Raw genomic sequence first — 15,904 nt, forward strand, 5'->3', positions numbered from 1 at the left:
GTGGTCAGAGTAAGGTGGGGTGGGGTGCGGGTGGGGGAGCGTATTTCCTGCACAATCATGGACAAATGCTTAATGAGGACGCTGGTGACAAGAAACGTGAAATGCCAACGGACTGTGAGGGGACTTTGCGCGAACTCAGAATCCCTGGTGTACACAGACGGTAAGAATGGTGAACATCCACACATCTCCGTGAGCTTCTGGTGTCCTGGGCCTCCTGCTCGTGTCCTGCTGACATCCCTTCTAGGTCCTCAGGCTGCTCCTCCTTTAGGGCCACCCGCCTATCGCCTGAGGTGCACTGCGCATTCCCCATCATGCCACTCTCCATACCCTGGTGCTGCTGCTGGTGGCGCCATGGTAACCGCCTTCTCCTCCACTGCCAGGGTATCTTCATTTCCCGCCTTTCCGAGGGAGGGGCCGCCCACCGTGACAGAGTTCTGCGCGTGGGGGACAGGGTTCTCTCTGTGAGTGACCCCTGCTTCTGCACAGTTTCATCTTCACCTTCGCCTCGCATAACCACTGCTACCCGTAGCTGTCAGTCAGCGAGGCCGGTCCTTCTCCCCCTCTATTTTGGATCCCTCGCTTCTCTCTGTGACGGGCGCTCGGGTGGCATGGCTCTCTCCCCCCCCCGTACCCCCTCTCCCCGCCTCCCTGCTTTACCTGCATGCCCTCACACGCTAACATACGCAGCATTTCTCTGCCCGCTTGCTGGCAGCCTTGGTGTTAGTGGAGGTGGGTGGAGCCTCTGATCCCTTTGCCATGGTAACAGCATCTGTTACCATGGCAGCAGCCTCAGCTAACCTATCAGCAGTAAGAGCCTGTACTGTCCCGGTCTGGGCTGGCTTTTGTTTTCCCATGACCAAAGCGAACGGAGTTTGTGTCTGAACGTCCAACAAAAGCTGCGTGGTTTTTGAAGACACTTGAACACACGTGAGATTAAATCCCAGTTACTGCTGCTGAATGTCTGAGCGTTTCTGCAGCTTTGAAACAGCAGCCTTGCTGTGACAGGGCTGTGACCTGGGTGCCTTTGGAAGCTGGCCTGATATTTTCATTTGTGAGAGAAAGTTATGTCACTGTCCCAGCAAAAGCAGCTGGCCAGATAGACTGGTGGGGGTACTGCCCCAGGTGTGTCTGGGGGCTGTGACCGTCGCTGTTCGCAGAGTGATGGCATTTGTGTGCAAACAGGCAGCTGCGCAGCTGTACTCCATCGTGCTCACCAGGAGCATGCAGACGCCCCCTACCAGGTGCATATGACGCCTCCCTCAGGCCACTGGCTGAATTAGTTCACATCAGTTACCCACCTCTCTCTCTCCCTCATTCTCCCTCTCTCCCCATCCCTCTTTTTCTCTCCCTCTTGCTTTCTCCCCCTCACTCTCTCTCTTCCCCCTCCCCCTCTTTCTACCCTCTTTCACCCTCTCTCCCATCCCCCTCTCTCCTGCTCCTTCTTTTGTCAAGCTCTCTCTCTGTCCCTCTCTCCTTCTTTCCCTCCCTCTCTCCTCCTCTTCCTCATTCTTCCCCTCTCCCCTTTTTTTCCCTCTCCCCCCCTTTCTCCTCCTCCTCCTCCCTCCCCCTGTCCCTCTCACACCCTCATGATCAGCCCTGTGCTTTCAGGCGCGCCCACATGCAGCCAGGCCGCTGTCCGTTTTTCCTGTACAGTATCAGGCTGTGTGTGTTGACATGTCCGCCTCCCGCCTATCTGTGTGCAGCCATAACACACATGTGGAGCAGCCAGAGGCGCGTTCCCCTGACGCCCTTTCAGCTATGAAGGTCCATCAGATAAACCCGTTTAGCTGGTTATTTTGGCTCCGCATGCCAGGGATGTGCGGTGGCTCGGTCCATCCCCGGTGGGTGACGTGCGTATTTGGTGTCACCACAGATCAATGGTGTTGACATGGCGCATGCCAGACGTGACCAGGCGGTGACACTGCTCACCAGCACCTCTCCCACCATCTCTCTGCTGCTGGAGCGTGAGCAGGATGCCAACGAGGGTCACCCCGCCGGGCCCCGGCCACACTCCCCCCCGCCCCCCCAGCCCAGTGACTCAGACCCCACCGGTACCTGTTCTCAGAGTGGGCGCCTGGATCAGCCGTGTGCGGACGTTTACCCTATCGAGGTGAGGCTGTGGGGGGTCACAGGTGGGGCAGTTTCACTGCTTACTTTACAGTTGTGACATGTAAGTAAATGAGTGTTTATTAACAGTGCGAAAGGTTTAGCTTTCAGCGTGACATAGGAGTAAGCGGTTTGCATGTGAGCGGCCTTTGCACCTCCGCTCTGGGCGATGCATTCTCACCGCCGCTCTCCTGCCTCCCTCTGCCTCCCCACAGGAGCTGACTCTGCTGAAGACAGGTGGCCCGCTGGGGCTGAGCATCGTGGGGGGCAGTGACCACGCCAGCCATCCCTTCGGGGTCACGGAGCCCGGCGTCTTTATCTCCAAGGTCCCCCACACCTCCATCTCCCTGTGCTTCCCCCCTATCTCCATCTTCCTCCCTATATCCATCCTCCTCCTGTCTTTTCCCCTCTGCCTCGCTATAGTGTTGTTTGCCCCAATGTGGTGCTGGGCTCAGGATGTGGCACCATAACATCAGCGGGTTGTGGCATCCAAACCTTCCATATACCCAGGAAATTCAATCCATAACCGATTAGTTAGTCTAATAACGGCAGTGCTGGCAGTGAAAGTGGGACGGGTTGTGGCGTCCAAACCTTCCATATACCCAGGAAATTCAATCCATAACCGATTAGTTAGTCTAATAACGGCGGTGCTGGCAGTGACAGTGGGACGGGTTGTGGCGTCCAAACCTTCCATATACCCAGGAAATTCAATCCATAACCGATTAGTTAGTCTAATAACGGCAGTGCTGGCAGTGAAAGTGGGACGGGTTGTGGCGTCCAAACCTTCCATATACCCAGGAAATTCAATCCATAACCAATTAGTTAGTCTAATAACGGCAGTGCGGGCAGTGAAATGACTTGCCAGCTTATTGGCAGAATAAGGTTGCATCGTTTTTTTAATTCTGAAAAAAATGAAAGATATGGTGAAAATATGTTTAACAAGAAAGTATGAATATGTCACAGGTTGAATAAATAAAATATTTTTGCGTTTGAGTGGTGAACAGATCATGAGGCCGACTGCGAAGTTTTTAGTTTTTAGCAGACTCCTTTATTGCATGATCCATGAAAGGACAGCGGAGCTTTTCACTCACACACAGACGGGGAGACAAACGTGGATACAGACAATAGAGTCACACTCCAGAAACGTTTTTTCAGTTCGGCAAAATAAATCCTAAAAACTAAATTTAGTTTGCTATCACTCCCGTCTGTGTAACATTTCTGTTCTGGACCTTTTTGAAACTGGTGGAAACGCAGGTTGGTTCTCAAAGCCAGAACCAAGCCAGGACCATTCCAGCACCAGTGTTAGTGGAAATGAGGTATATCTCTGTCTGCCTGCCGTCCTCAGGTGGTGCCCGGAGGCGTGGCTTGCCACGCGGGCCTGCGGGTGGGCGACCGCCTCCTCGAGGTGAACAGCACCGACCTGCGGCAGGCCATGCACCAGGAGGCCGTCGGTGCGCTGCTGTCCAGCCAGCAGGAGATGCGTCTGCTGGTGCGCAGGGACCCCGCCCCTCCTGGCATGCAGGTGTGACCCTCACTGCAGACTCTGGGCTTCTTCATTGGTGGCTTTAGCGCTATCCATGTTACTGTCCGCACCTGCAAGACTCCTGAGCGTAATCCTGAGCCATCGTGCATCTGCAGGAGATCGAGATTCAGAAGTTACCAGGAGAAAAGTTGGGCATCAACATTCGGGGTGGAGCCAAAGGTCACACCGGCAACCCTTTTGACCCCACCGACGAGGGAATCTTTATCTCCAAGGTGACTTCATCCCTTTGTGTGATGCTACACAAATAGTGTTTGCAGATATATGATTCTTTTTAAGAGTCCCTCAGTGGCTAGGTTGGCAGGGAGTAAATGGCTGGCTCTCTGGGGGGGGGGGGGAGGTAAAGGTGCAGCTTTCTGGGGGGCAAACGTGTGGCTCTCTGGGGGTAAAAAGGTGGCCACACCGACTCTCTGGGGGTAAATGGGCGTCTGATCAGCATCTCTGGGGGTGAAGGGGTGGCCAACCCAGTTCTGTCTGTCCTCCCAGGTGAGTCCCGGCGGGGCAGCAGCGAGGGACGGCCGCCTGCAAGCTGGCATGCGCGTCCTGGAGGTGAACGGTCAAAGCCTTTTGGGCCAGAGCCACGCGGATGCCGTGAGCGCCCTGCGCCGGGCCGGGGAGACGATCTCCCTGCTGCTCTGCGATGGCTTCGATGCCCGAGAAGCCGGCGCCCTGGAGGTGAGTGTGGAATCGGGATCTTTTACCTGAATGAGCTCCAACGCTGAGGCTGGAAGGGATTCTGTGAGCTGTGAGGCACCTCTGTCATGCCTGCGCACACCTCTGTCATGCCTGCACACCCACAGAGCACGCCTGGTGTTATTGCCAACCGCAAGACCAGTGTGGAGAGCATCTCCTCCATTGACAGGGACCTGAACCCAGTGCAGATCCCTCTCATGCAGAAGGTAAGAGGCTCTGCATGCAGAGCGCGGAGATGTGCTGACTGTATCCCAGATTCGTGGCCTGTGGGCGACATTAGCCCATTGCTTCCTCCTCTTCTGTCCGTATAGGAGACAGAAAGCGTGCATGATGCTTCCCGGTGGGAGAAGGAAGCCGCGGAGGATGTGGTGAGCAGGGCTGCGGCTGGTGGGGGGGGCACCGCAGGACCGGGGGCTGAACTTGTCATGACGGTGCAGGGAAATCATTGACGAGGCTCGGTTGTTGAGCTGGGACCCCGTGCTGGAACAGCAGTGTTTTGGGGGGGGTGTCACTGGGTGCCATGATGCATTCCTGATATTACATCACAGTATTATATTGGGCAGTGGTGGCTTAATGCTTAGGGACTTGTAATTGAAAGATTGCAGGTTCGAATCCCCGACCAGCAAGTCACCACTGAGGTACCCTGAGCAAGTTACTGCCCCCAAGGTACCGCCCCCAAGGTACCGCCCCCAAGATACCACCCCCCCAAGGTACCACCCCCAAGGTACCGCCCCCAAGATACCACCCCCCAAGGTACCGCCCCCAAGGTACCGCCCCCAAGATACCACCCCCCCCCCAAGGTACCGCCCCCCCAAGGTACCGCCCCCCCAAGGTACCGAACCCCCAAGGTACCGCCCCCAAGGTACCGCCCCCCCAAGGTACCTCCCCCCCCCCAAGGTACCGCCCCCCAAGGTACCGCCCCCCAAGGTACCGCCCCCCCCAAGGTACCGCCCCCAAGGTACCGCCCCCCAAGGTACCGCCCCCCAAGGTACCGCCCCCCCCAAGGTACCGCCCCCCAAGGTACCGCCCCCAAGGTACCGCCCCCCAGCACTGCTCCCCGGGCGCTGAATTAGCAGTTCCCTGCTATGTCACATATGAGTTAAATGTTATGCTGAGGACACACTTCCTTATTGTGCACTGTGTGCTGTGGTGTGTCAACAATGACAGTTAATCTTAAATTATATTCCTCCCTTTGTCTAAATTTCTACCAGATTTTTTGTAACTTGTAATTTAGGTTCATGAACTAGAATAAACATTATATATATAAAGGTGTACGAGGTGGTACTGAGAAGCTAAGTAAACAAAAATGAATTTAATAATCAGAACTATGCATTTCCATTAGGGGCCATACTTTTAGTAAGTACGCACATTTTACCGATTTTTTGGACCCCCACCCCCTGCACACACACATACGCTGGGAAGTTGACCCCCCCCCCCCCCCCCCCCGTACGTACGCATGGGCGATCGTCAGTCGACTTATGCACTGTTTTTTGGAGCTACAAACGTTCCTGTTAACTTTAGGGATAAGAAAAGAATGATGTCCTGAGATTTACTGTAATAAAATCACTTTCAAATAAAACAAAATGGGTCGCCATTTCCGTAATGTTACAGCGCCTTTTAAACCAGATATTTCCGAGGTCCGTGGTGCATTGCAAACCTGTTTTTTTAGATCGTTTATGAGATATTGTTTAACAGAGACCGTTCGTCCTAAAAAACTCATGTCGCACTCAGGAGCTGTGGCCGTGTAAAAGCTAGAGATGATGTGGGGAAGCACCGACGTGGTCGTTTTGTCTGACGGCGTTTGCACTTCCCGCCTTAAAGTCATAAACTCGGCCCCATTGTCATTTGTTACGTTGCATTCAGAGGCAATGGGGCGCGGCTGTAAGAGAGTGGTCATTTATAACAGAATAAAAATAACGTCAAACTTTCTATTCAACTTGGATTTATTCGAATATTTATGTCAGGCGAACAGTTGTTACAGACATTGATAATAATGGTTAGTGTTGCATGCTTATAATTCTGCTTGCGTGTTGATTCGATGTTGATGGACTATCCGCCGGCCGGCCGGCTGAGATGAACTAAAGACGTTTTGAGTTATATGCACGTATGGAATGCAATCCAGCAGGTCATGTATCGTGAACGAAACACTTAATTTTTAAATTTCTCAAGTTGATTCACTCCCCCCCCCAGCATACGCATTTGTGATTTTTGGTGATTTTTCTTTGTGATTCTCTTTATGTATCTGAGTCTCATACCTGGTTGAATTTCTGGTTCTGGCCCCCACTGTTCAGACACCACAGTCAAGTCATGCTGTATTTGTGGCATTTATAGTGAAGCCTCTCTCGCATTAAGTAGATGTCTTCCATGGTTAATTGGTTTTTTAGAATTCGTGATTGGCTGGCACTGTCTCTGTGGGTGGCACTTGACATCTTCAGGTCTGGGATTCTAATCCTGGCCCCTGTGTGTCCAGCGTTGGGCCGGCGTCCCACCCAGCGTCCACCACCTTATGCCCTGAGCTTCCTGGAATGGGCTGCAGGCTCACTGGGACCTTGTACTCATTGAGTAGTTTGAAGGTCCTTTCCAGCATAGATGTGCTGTTCCTCTTACTGTGTTCCCCTCCTTCAGACCTTCAAAACCCGACCGCTCAAACTGGACTACAGGACCCTGGCGGCATTGCCTGTCACCAGCCTGCAAAAGATCAACCGGGTGAGTAACTTTCATCCACCATCAGCAGCCCGGAAGGTTCGGCAGGCCGGTCAGTCACCAAATGCCTTTCAGGTGGAAAGACAAGTGCAGCAGCAGGCAGATTGAATGTCACTAATGTAAGCAGGCTGACTGTATCCTGTATGAAGGGCCTTTGTGTGTGTTTTAAAAATGTTCCAGCCACCTGTTAGATATAATTATACTGAACAAAAATATAAACGCAACACTCTTGTTTCTGCTCCCATTTTTCATGAGATGGACTTAAAGACCTACAATTCATTCCAGATACACAATATTACCATTTCTCTCAAACATTTCTCACAAATCAGTCTAAATGTGTGATAGTGAGCACTTCTGCTTTGCTGAGATAATCCATCCCACCTCACAGGTGTGCCACATCAAGATGCTGATCTGACATCATGGGTAGTGCACAGGTGTACCTTATACTGCCCACAATAAAAGGCCACCCTGGAATGTGCAGTTTTTTGCTTTATTGGGGGTCTGGGGACTCAGAACCGGTCAGTATCTGGTGTGACCACCATTTGCCTCATGCAATGCAACACATCTTCTTCGCATAGAGTTTATCAGATTGTCAATTGTGGCCTGTGGAATGTTGGTCCACTCCTCTTCAATGGCTGTGCGAAGTTGTTGGATATTAGTGGGAACTGGTACACGCTGTCGTATACGCCGGTCAAGCACATCCCAAACATGCTCAACGGGTGACATGTCCGGTGAGTATGCTGGCCATGCAAGAATTGGGACATTTTCAGCTTCCAAGAACTGTGTACAGATCCTTGCAACATGGGGCCGTGCATTATCTGTCTGAGTGGCTGGTCTCAGACGATCTTGGAGGTGAACCTGCTGGATGTGGAGGTCCTGGGCTGGTGTGGTTACACGTGGTCTGCGGTTGTGAGGCCGGTTGGATGTACTGCCATATTCTCTGAAACGCCTTTGGAGACGGCTTATGGTTGAGAAATGAACATTCAATGCACGAGCAACAGATCTGGTTGACATTCCTGCTGTCAGCATGCCAATTGCACGCTCCCTCAATGCTTGTGGCATCTGTGGCATTTTGCTGTGAGACAAAACTGCACATTCCAGGGTGGCCTTTTATTGTGGGCAGTATAAGGTACACCTGTGCACTACCCATGATGTCAGATCAGCATCTTGATGTGGCACACCTGTGAGGTGGGATGGATTATCTCAGCAAAGCAGAAGTGCTCACTATCACACATTTAGACTGATTTGTGAGAAATGTTTGAGAGAAATGGTAATATTGTGTATCTGGAATGAATTGTAGATCTTTAAGTCCATCTCATGAAAAATGGGAGCAAAAACAAAAGTGTTGCGTTTATATTTTTGTTCAGTGTAGATGTTAGACCCGTTAGATGCAATCTGAAGGTTGTTTAATGCTCCTGAACGAAGGACTTGAAGTCAATGAGAGAAGCAAGTTTATCAGGGTTATAGATGTTTATAATGTTGGGTTAGGGCTAGACTGTTGACAGTGATAGGTGTTGGGAGTGTTAGGATGCTGAATGGTAATGCTGGTGTGTGGGGGGTGTGTGTGCTTTCAGACGCCTTCCTCTGAGTCGCCGGGGTTCAGCAGCCCCAGCCAAAACACCTCGCACTCCCCCTCCTCCCTTCCGGTAAGGACCTGCTCTCTGCCTTAACCTACCATCAGCCATATTGGTTTTTTATGGTTACTGCTAGTGTGGGTGTTATCTCATGCCTGGGACACTCTAATGCAATGAATACCCAGTGTATTGTTTTTCACCTTGCTCTCTCTCTATATGAGGCGACCTGCCCGTAAATCTGCTCCTTTTATGTCTTTCAGCCAAGTCATCATTATATCTCTGGTTTAGCTGCCAAAGAAAGTGTCCCGGTGAGTCTGTCATGATGTCAGAATTTGCTGACGTGCCCTGAGGTGTGTTCTTCCTGAAGACACGCCATCATACAGGGAGAATAATGTGGCCTGTGTTGCTGCTCCTCTTGCCCTTAAAGACCAGACCGGGCAAGATCCAGCCCTTGTCTCCCATGTGGCCGAGCTCAGCGTCCAGTCCAGACAGCCGGTCCAGCCCAAAGTCACCTGGACCACCACTCATCAGCCCTCGTTCCACTGTAAGAACTTCTAGGTTGTGGTTTTGGGAGCCTGTGGGAATATGTGCTTAGAATGGGGAACTCGGCACCGAGTGTCAAGAAGTAACTAAAACCAAGCTGTCTGGTACCAGCTTTCCCTATGTGTATAGAGGCCCAGACTTGGAATATCCACGTTGATCTTGTGTACCATGAGGTCATACATCTCCATTCCATCGCTTCTGTGTCAATGAAGTGACACCTTTTAAGATGCTTGCTTTGCGGTCAAGTGTGTGTGATGTTGCTCACATGTAATTCACTCTTTATTCTGTGGATTAAGACGTGCTGATATTCAGCTACACGCATGTAGAGTGTGAGGCAGCAGCCTGTAGCAGAAACCCGTCCATCTTTGATAGCATCTCCTCATCCCCTTTTCTTAGTGAGCACGTCCTCTGTCTCTGCTCTCGTTTCCTGTGATTAGTTTGCATTCTCTTGCATCTTCAGCCCTGACCTTCCGTAATAGTACTACCTTAGCTGTATCTCCTCATCGCCCCCTTCTTAGCGAGCACGTCTTTGTCTCTCTACTCTTGTTTCATTTGAGTAGTTTGCTTATTCGTTGACCTTCAGTGTTGACTTTGTTCTGGTTGCTCTCTCCTCTTTCTTTTCCTCTACCCCTCCCCATCATTCCCCCCAATACCAGTCTCTGCGTTCTCCTCCCCCAACCTCGCCAAATGACCTTCCCGTCAGTATGAAGCAGACTTACAAGGCCCTTGCGGCTGTGCCCTGCTCCGTGGCTGTGCTCGAGCAGGTGGGGTTCCGGAAGCCTTCAAGGGGCTGCCAGGTGGGCTTCCGGGAGCCTCCTTTGGGTTGTCAGGTGGGGGTCCGGAAGCCTCTTTTAGTCTGTCAGGTGGGATTCCAGAACCCTCCATGGGGCTACTAGGTATGGTTCCGGGAACCTCCGTTGAGTTGTCAGGTGGGGTTCCGGGAGCCTCTCTTAGACTGTCAGGTGGGGTTCTGGAAGCCTCCGTTCCTGAAGCCAGTAAGTTGGGCTTGTAATCCTTGAAATGCTTTTCCCAACATGATTTTCTTGCATACAGATTTCATAAAACAAAGTGTGAAGACTACATCATTTTTTTTTGTAAATGGCTTTGAATTAAGTTTGTTGTTGAAATCTGGGATGCAGGTGCTGGCTGAGGGATGTGGAGCCTATGCTTGCTTCCTCCTCATCATGTATCCTTAGGCCTGCATAAAGCATGTCCCCTTTCATCTCCCGAGCCCTCTGACTGTCTGTCTTTGGCTATGCAGGAGCCGCTCAGCCCAAAGCCCAGCGTTCAGTCCCGGCAGCTTGTGGAGGTAAGTCTGGCAGCACAATGATCATACAAACTCTAAAATCTGCGGGGGTAGGAATGAATGACTTCTAGTATCAAATTAAGTCCGGGAACCACATGGTGCTCTCTGGACTGGAATGTCATATCGGGGTATTTGATAACATCCTCATGCATTTGCGAAGGCGAGTTGGCCAATGGTTGTATCATCGGGGCTCTGAGCGTTAGTGACCTTACGGCTTGGGCGCCCCCAGGACAATAACTTGCGTGACATCAGCTCGTGAACCAGCCAATGATGACCTTTGTGGCCCTTGCAGCCCGAGCTGGAAAACGAGGTATTTGAGAGTGAGGCCAAGCTCGGTAGGGTGGGCAGGGTGGACACAGTCCCTGTCTCCCCTCATGCCCCCGTCACCTCCGACCTTAGTGACTACATGAATCTGGCTGCTGTGCCACGCCGGTCCCGGCCCTCACTGGACCTACAGGTACCCCTGGTGGGGGGCTGCAGCCTCAGGTGGTGGCCAGCTCAGGAACCAACACTGCGGGGCATGGTGGTGTTGACCTGAGGTCTCTCTGATTAATTCCGGGGTTTTCCGATGGTGCTGTAATTGAAGGTGTGCAATGTGGGCCTCCAAATGGTGCAGTAACTCAATATTTAACAGACTTGGGGAGTTTCATAATTATCCGATTAACCACTGATGATGAAGAATGGTGATCCCTGTATATTACTAACATGAACTTCCTTTCAACACTGACCATTCTGCAAAGGAATGGCAACATTTTTAAGGCTGATGCATTCTACAACTGCAAAACTGTATAGTTGTATCTGTAAGGAGTCTTGCATGCTTTCGGTTCTTTGAACAAGTCATCTCGAAATTATTCAGGAGTATGAATAGGACCCTAATTTACAGTGAAGGGGTTTTGATGGTATTGGTGTCACGTCCCCTCCCCCACCCCCATTCCTGTGGCAGGCACCTGCGCCCACTGGACAGGGCAACCCAGAACGGCACTCTTTCAAGGACCGACAGAAGTACTTTGAGGTTGACATGAAGCAGCAGCAGACAGCAAACCCCAAACCCAAGCCCCGGGTGTCGCTGGTAGGCGAGGATGACCTGAGGAAAATGAAGGAAGAGGAAGGTAGGCTCTTCGGCAAGGAGAATTGGCTTTGGCCACTTGGACTAACTAGAAGATCCAGCCTGTTAAGTTTAATAAGTTCTGCTTCTGCTGTCCATCTGCCTGTCATACCAGCCCGATGGATTCAGCAGCATAGCCACCGGCACCTACTAAATGAGGATGAAGACGATGAAGAGGAGATAGTCCTGGCCAAGAAGATGGCTGAAATAAGGGCCCAGGGCAAGGTTCTGTTGGATGGAGTGGCGTACAAGCCTGAAAAAGAACAGACTGGGTCATCGCCCCAGATCTGTGGCACCGCGTCCATTACCGGGTACGACCTTAACACCCTTGTGTTAACGCACAGCTGCTGATGTTCAGCCTCTGTGTGCATGGGGCACGCCATAATCATAATCGGCCTTTTCAGGCCCTCGTTCTTGGACAGGAATGGATCTCCTCAGAGGGACTCGCTTGATAGCAGCTCGAAACTGGAGCAGAGACCCAATTCTTTGACGAGGTAAAACTTTTTTGACATTTTTCAGAATGTGCTTGGTGAATGACATTGACCAGTATCAATAAGATAAGCTTTTCCTTTAAAAAGTGCCTGAACTACAGCATGATGCAGTCTCAGAAACTGCTTAAACACACTCATTTTCAGAAGAGAACTGAAACCTCGCTCTTGTATGAAACCTAAATACATGCCTTTTAAACTGAAGCTCGGAGCAGACACATGCTTCGAGATCCGATTGAGATGATAGATTTGCACATGCGCAGGGCTCTTAGATGTTTGTCGTTAACAGAAGCTTGAAGCCTCTATATCTCGGCGAGTCCAGCCCCCCCTTCCACCCGTGGGACCCCGAGCTGCAGGCCAGCCCTTCTGACAGGGAGCTCTCGTCTGCAGAGAAGCGAGCACTGGAGGCAGAGAAGAGGGCCAGGTGGAGAGCAGAAAGGTAGCCAGCTGGTACACAGGACACACAACACACCTGATATTCAGGCATCACACGGCCCTTGTATGGATGGAGAGATGTTGCTCACCGGACCCGTCTTCTGTCTATGTGTGTGTGGCCAGCTCAGCCCATGTTGGCTGGTTTTCGTGGAGATGTCGTGGGCAGTGACCGGCCAAACCTAGACACGGGTTGTATTGTGGTAAAAGTGAGTGGGACCCAAACCCTACTTCCATTTAAAGCCCATTTCAAGCATTACAAGCCCAAAGTGATGGAACTATCAGACATTTTAGACCATGCTATGGACAGATTCTCTATTCCCTGATAGGGTAAATCTCCCATTACTCAGGGTGATGTCGTAGCTTGTAGGCCGGCACTGTGTTCTCACGCCTCCAGGGCTGTGGATGTGATTCCCTCCCTGCTTCTTGGTTTGGTTCTGGGGTTATATGGTACCAGGTATAGTTTATACGTGTGGCTTCTTACAGTTTTAGTTGTGTTTCTAAAGCAGAAGGCAAGTGTTTTATACCATACTAAAATACCAAACTTAAAAGCAGTTAAATGTGAAATTAAAACTGATGCAATATTAATTGAGAGGGGTGTGTGTTTCCCCCTCGTCCCACCAGCTCCCGCCAAAGAATATGACACACACTGGCTAGCAGGACACTGTGTCCCTCCACCTTCTTTGGCTGGGGTATTAGGATGGAGAGGGGCAGGCACTTGATTTATCTGGGATCTTCCGCGTCACCATACTCTCCCACCTTCACTGCTCTGTCCTCTCGCATGTCCCCTCTGACATGACCCACGCCCCCCCCCCCCCCCCCCCCCGCCCCTCTTCCCAGGATGAAATCTCTGGAGCAGGATGCCCTCAAAGCGCAGATGGTCATCGCCAAGTCACGGGATGGCAAGAAGCCCGGCGCTCTGGACCGGCTAGCCGACTCGCCATCACCTGCCTCCACGGGCTCTCCCACCCCCCTGGAGGGTCAGTATCTGCTGGCCACTGGGGCTTCTGTAATACCCCCCAATGCCCCTAATCACATTAGCCAGAAATGAACGGACGCCGCTCTTGTGCTCTTGCTGCTGGATAGAAGCTCTTGATTATCACTGAGTCTTTCCTGTTCATCTCTGTCTACAGATTTCAGTCCTCAAAGTGTCAGATCACCAGGTAGACAGGTAAGATCTGATTATTGTGTTTCCCCCCCACCACAACATATACCCAAGAAGCTTCTGAATCTTCATGTTGATGGTCAGACACACTAAAACAGTAAGGCTTATTTACCACATAAACATTACTGAATGCTACTAACTGACTTTAATTCGGAGGTTTTTTTTAGAAAGCAGCTCAGTTCTTCCTTGGTAGAGGATGCGTCCTCTCCCTCCTTCCCTCTAGTGTCCCTCCATTCTGGAAGCTATCCCCAAATCCAATAGCCGATGTGAGGGGTGAGGGAGAACGAGGAGCAGTGAGGCATTTTTGTCTTTGCCCGCCTCAGAACCAGGCCATAGATAAACGGTCACGTGTGAAAGGAAAGCACCGTTCCGCAGCCTCGTGTGCGTTTTAGCGAGTGCAAAAGCAACATTCGTCAGGTCATGTAGAATCAATCAGTTGGAATCGTTATTGTAACCTTTGTCATCGTCAGCTGGAAGATCTCACGGGAGATATGACAGTTGAATTCACTATCCCCATGTTACCATGGTAACTGTCCACAGCTCTTAACCACACTAATCTTTAGCCCCGCCCACATCACGTGTAAGCCCCGCCCACACAACACTTGGCGCTTCAGCCCCGCCCCATGAGCCACATCGCTCCGCTCCACCTTTCTTCATTCATTCCTATTTGCTGTCCCTTCTAGTCCCTGACAGAAAAGAAGTTTGACTACCGACAGTTCGCCGCAATCCCTTCTTCCAAACCTGTGTACGACATCCAGGTATCCTTGCATGCTCAGTGTCTGGGAGCCCTCATTGGTGCTCCAAAGCTCGCCTGTCCCGCAAGCCTCCGGATGACTGGACTGTGGATGCCTTTGCTTTCTGGGCCTTGTATGGCAGCCATGTCAGAATTATCGCTCTGTTCCCTTCCATTTTGGCACTGTGTTTCTCGGGCTTGGGGAAGGTGTCCGATTTTTTTTTTTTTTTTTCTGCCCTATTGTATACTTTCTTGGGAACACCGGACTCTCTCCAGCTCCCGTTTCCATTAGGATCTTAATGCCGGCCATAAATCAGGTCACGCAGTAAATGAGGTCATTTATAATGAGCCTTTTGCTGTCGATAAAAGGCTTCACAAGGAGGGGGAGCTGCTAGAGGGGATTGGTGTCTCGAGGCCACGGGCGGATTCTCTGTCTTCCTCTTTCTGTCCGTCTGAATCACTCTGCACTGAGCTGCCTGTCACTGTTCTGTCAGCCTGCTCTGCTGTTTGTCTAGCTGGCATTGTGTACGTAAATGCTGTTCCACACCGGAAGGTTGCTTGGCAGTCCTGTACCCTCATTTTATACTGAAATGTTCTTTGCATTCAGGGTCAGTGTAGGGAGAGCTAAATTTTTTAATTATGTCGTGTTTGTCCACAAAGGGGTGGGCGGCTATGTGAGATGTTCTGATTTAGCTTTTTCTAAAAGCAGAAGGTTACCTCTTGTTGGTTTTAGGGCTGCGCAGTATCACGTTCAGGTCACGTGGCGCATGGCCAATAAGAATAATCACCATCGCTATAGAGGATAGCCTTAAACTTGTGTCCAGACGCCAGCTTTTCGGTATTATACGGGCATTTACTTAAACGAACAATTTGATAAGCAGAAATATTAATATGAGCTGTATTGTGATCACCCAGTTCGTAATGTGTATAAATTTAACGTATCCTTATGTTTAATGAACATGTCAGACTTTAAACTGCAAAAAGTACCGTTACACCACCGACATCTTTTTCCCGTCGTTTGTCCAACATGGTCTCCACTTTCAAAGGATGTTGTCGCCGTTGAGCTGTCCCTTTCTTCACCCCCACTTCAGCGCTTATCGCTTCCACGATGTACCAAAATAGTCGCGCGTGGCGTACTCCACTATCCGAATTTAATTAACATAAGGGATGCGTTGAATTTATAAGGATTACGAACTTATGAGCATCACATTACGCCTCGCATTTATAATTTTAGGTGTCCTACTAATTTGCTTACCAATCTGTGGGCTTAAATAAATGTCTGTATAATAGTAAAGCCTGAGTCAAATGTTTATGCCGGTCATCTAAAGCCCTGGTGATTTTTGCCCATGCGTGTATAACATTGTTTAGTGTGATATCTTGTAGCCCTAGTTCCATTCTTAAGATGGGTATCTTGAATGCTTGAATGTCTTTGGTAAATTCCCAGATATTATTAAACGTGATATTTATAGATCTGTTCTCCAGGATAGCAGCAATTATGTAGATGATATTAAGCAGG

General features: G+C 50.6%; 1 protein-coding gene across 11 annotated transcripts in view; it reads left to right on the forward strand.

The window, feature by feature from the left end:
• Window positions 1–15,904, forward strand: part of LOC125725271 (protein scribble homolog) — a 47,573-nt gene that overhangs the window by 27,109 nt on the left and 4,560 nt on the right. For 4 of the 11 annotated variants that reach the window (XM_049002035.1, XM_049002041.1, XM_049002037.1 and 1 more), the window contains 22 exons: window positions 381–461; window positions 1,874–2,110; window positions 2,322–2,432; window positions 3,452–3,628; window positions 3,745–3,861; window positions 4,133–4,321; window positions 4,447–4,545; window positions 4,651–4,707; window positions 6,965–7,045; window positions 8,617–8,688; window positions 8,877–8,924; window positions 9,044–9,160; window positions 9,816–9,956; window positions 10,421–10,468; window positions 10,758–10,922; window positions 11,409–11,574; window positions 11,686–11,881; window positions 11,975–12,064; window positions 12,348–12,497; window positions 13,331–13,470; window positions 13,624–13,661; window positions 14,339–14,413. In XM_049002035.1, the coding sequence (XP_048857992.1) occupies window positions 381–461; window positions 1,874–2,110; window positions 2,322–2,432; window positions 3,452–3,628; window positions 3,745–3,861; window positions 4,133–4,321; window positions 4,447–4,545; window positions 4,651–4,707; window positions 6,965–7,045; window positions 8,617–8,688; window positions 8,877–8,924; window positions 9,044–9,160; window positions 9,816–9,956; window positions 10,421–10,468; window positions 10,758–10,922; window positions 11,409–11,574; window positions 11,686–11,881; window positions 11,975–12,064; window positions 12,348–12,497; window positions 13,331–13,470; window positions 13,624–13,661; window positions 14,339–14,413 (2,595 nt within the window). The remainder of the gene's footprint in view (window positions 1–380; window positions 462–1,873; window positions 2,111–2,321; window positions 2,433–3,451; window positions 3,629–3,744; window positions 3,862–4,132; window positions 4,322–4,446; window positions 4,546–4,650; window positions 4,708–6,964; window positions 7,046–8,616; window positions 8,689–8,876; window positions 8,925–9,043; window positions 9,161–9,815; window positions 9,957–10,420; window positions 10,469–10,757; window positions 10,923–11,408; window positions 11,575–11,685; window positions 11,882–11,974; window positions 12,065–12,347; window positions 12,498–13,330; window positions 13,471–13,623; window positions 13,662–14,338; window positions 14,414–15,904) is intronic. The other 7 variants (XM_049002036.1, XM_049002043.1, XM_049002044.1 and 4 more) reach the window with 7 other exon arrangements.

This window comes from Brienomyrus brachyistius, unplaced genomic scaffold (assembly GCF_023856365.1).
Source record: "Brienomyrus brachyistius isolate T26 unplaced genomic scaffold, BBRACH_0.4 scaffold64, whole genome shotgun sequence".
In the NCBI taxonomy this organism is placed as follows: Eukaryota; Metazoa; Chordata; class Actinopteri; order Osteoglossiformes; family Mormyridae; genus Brienomyrus; species Brienomyrus brachyistius.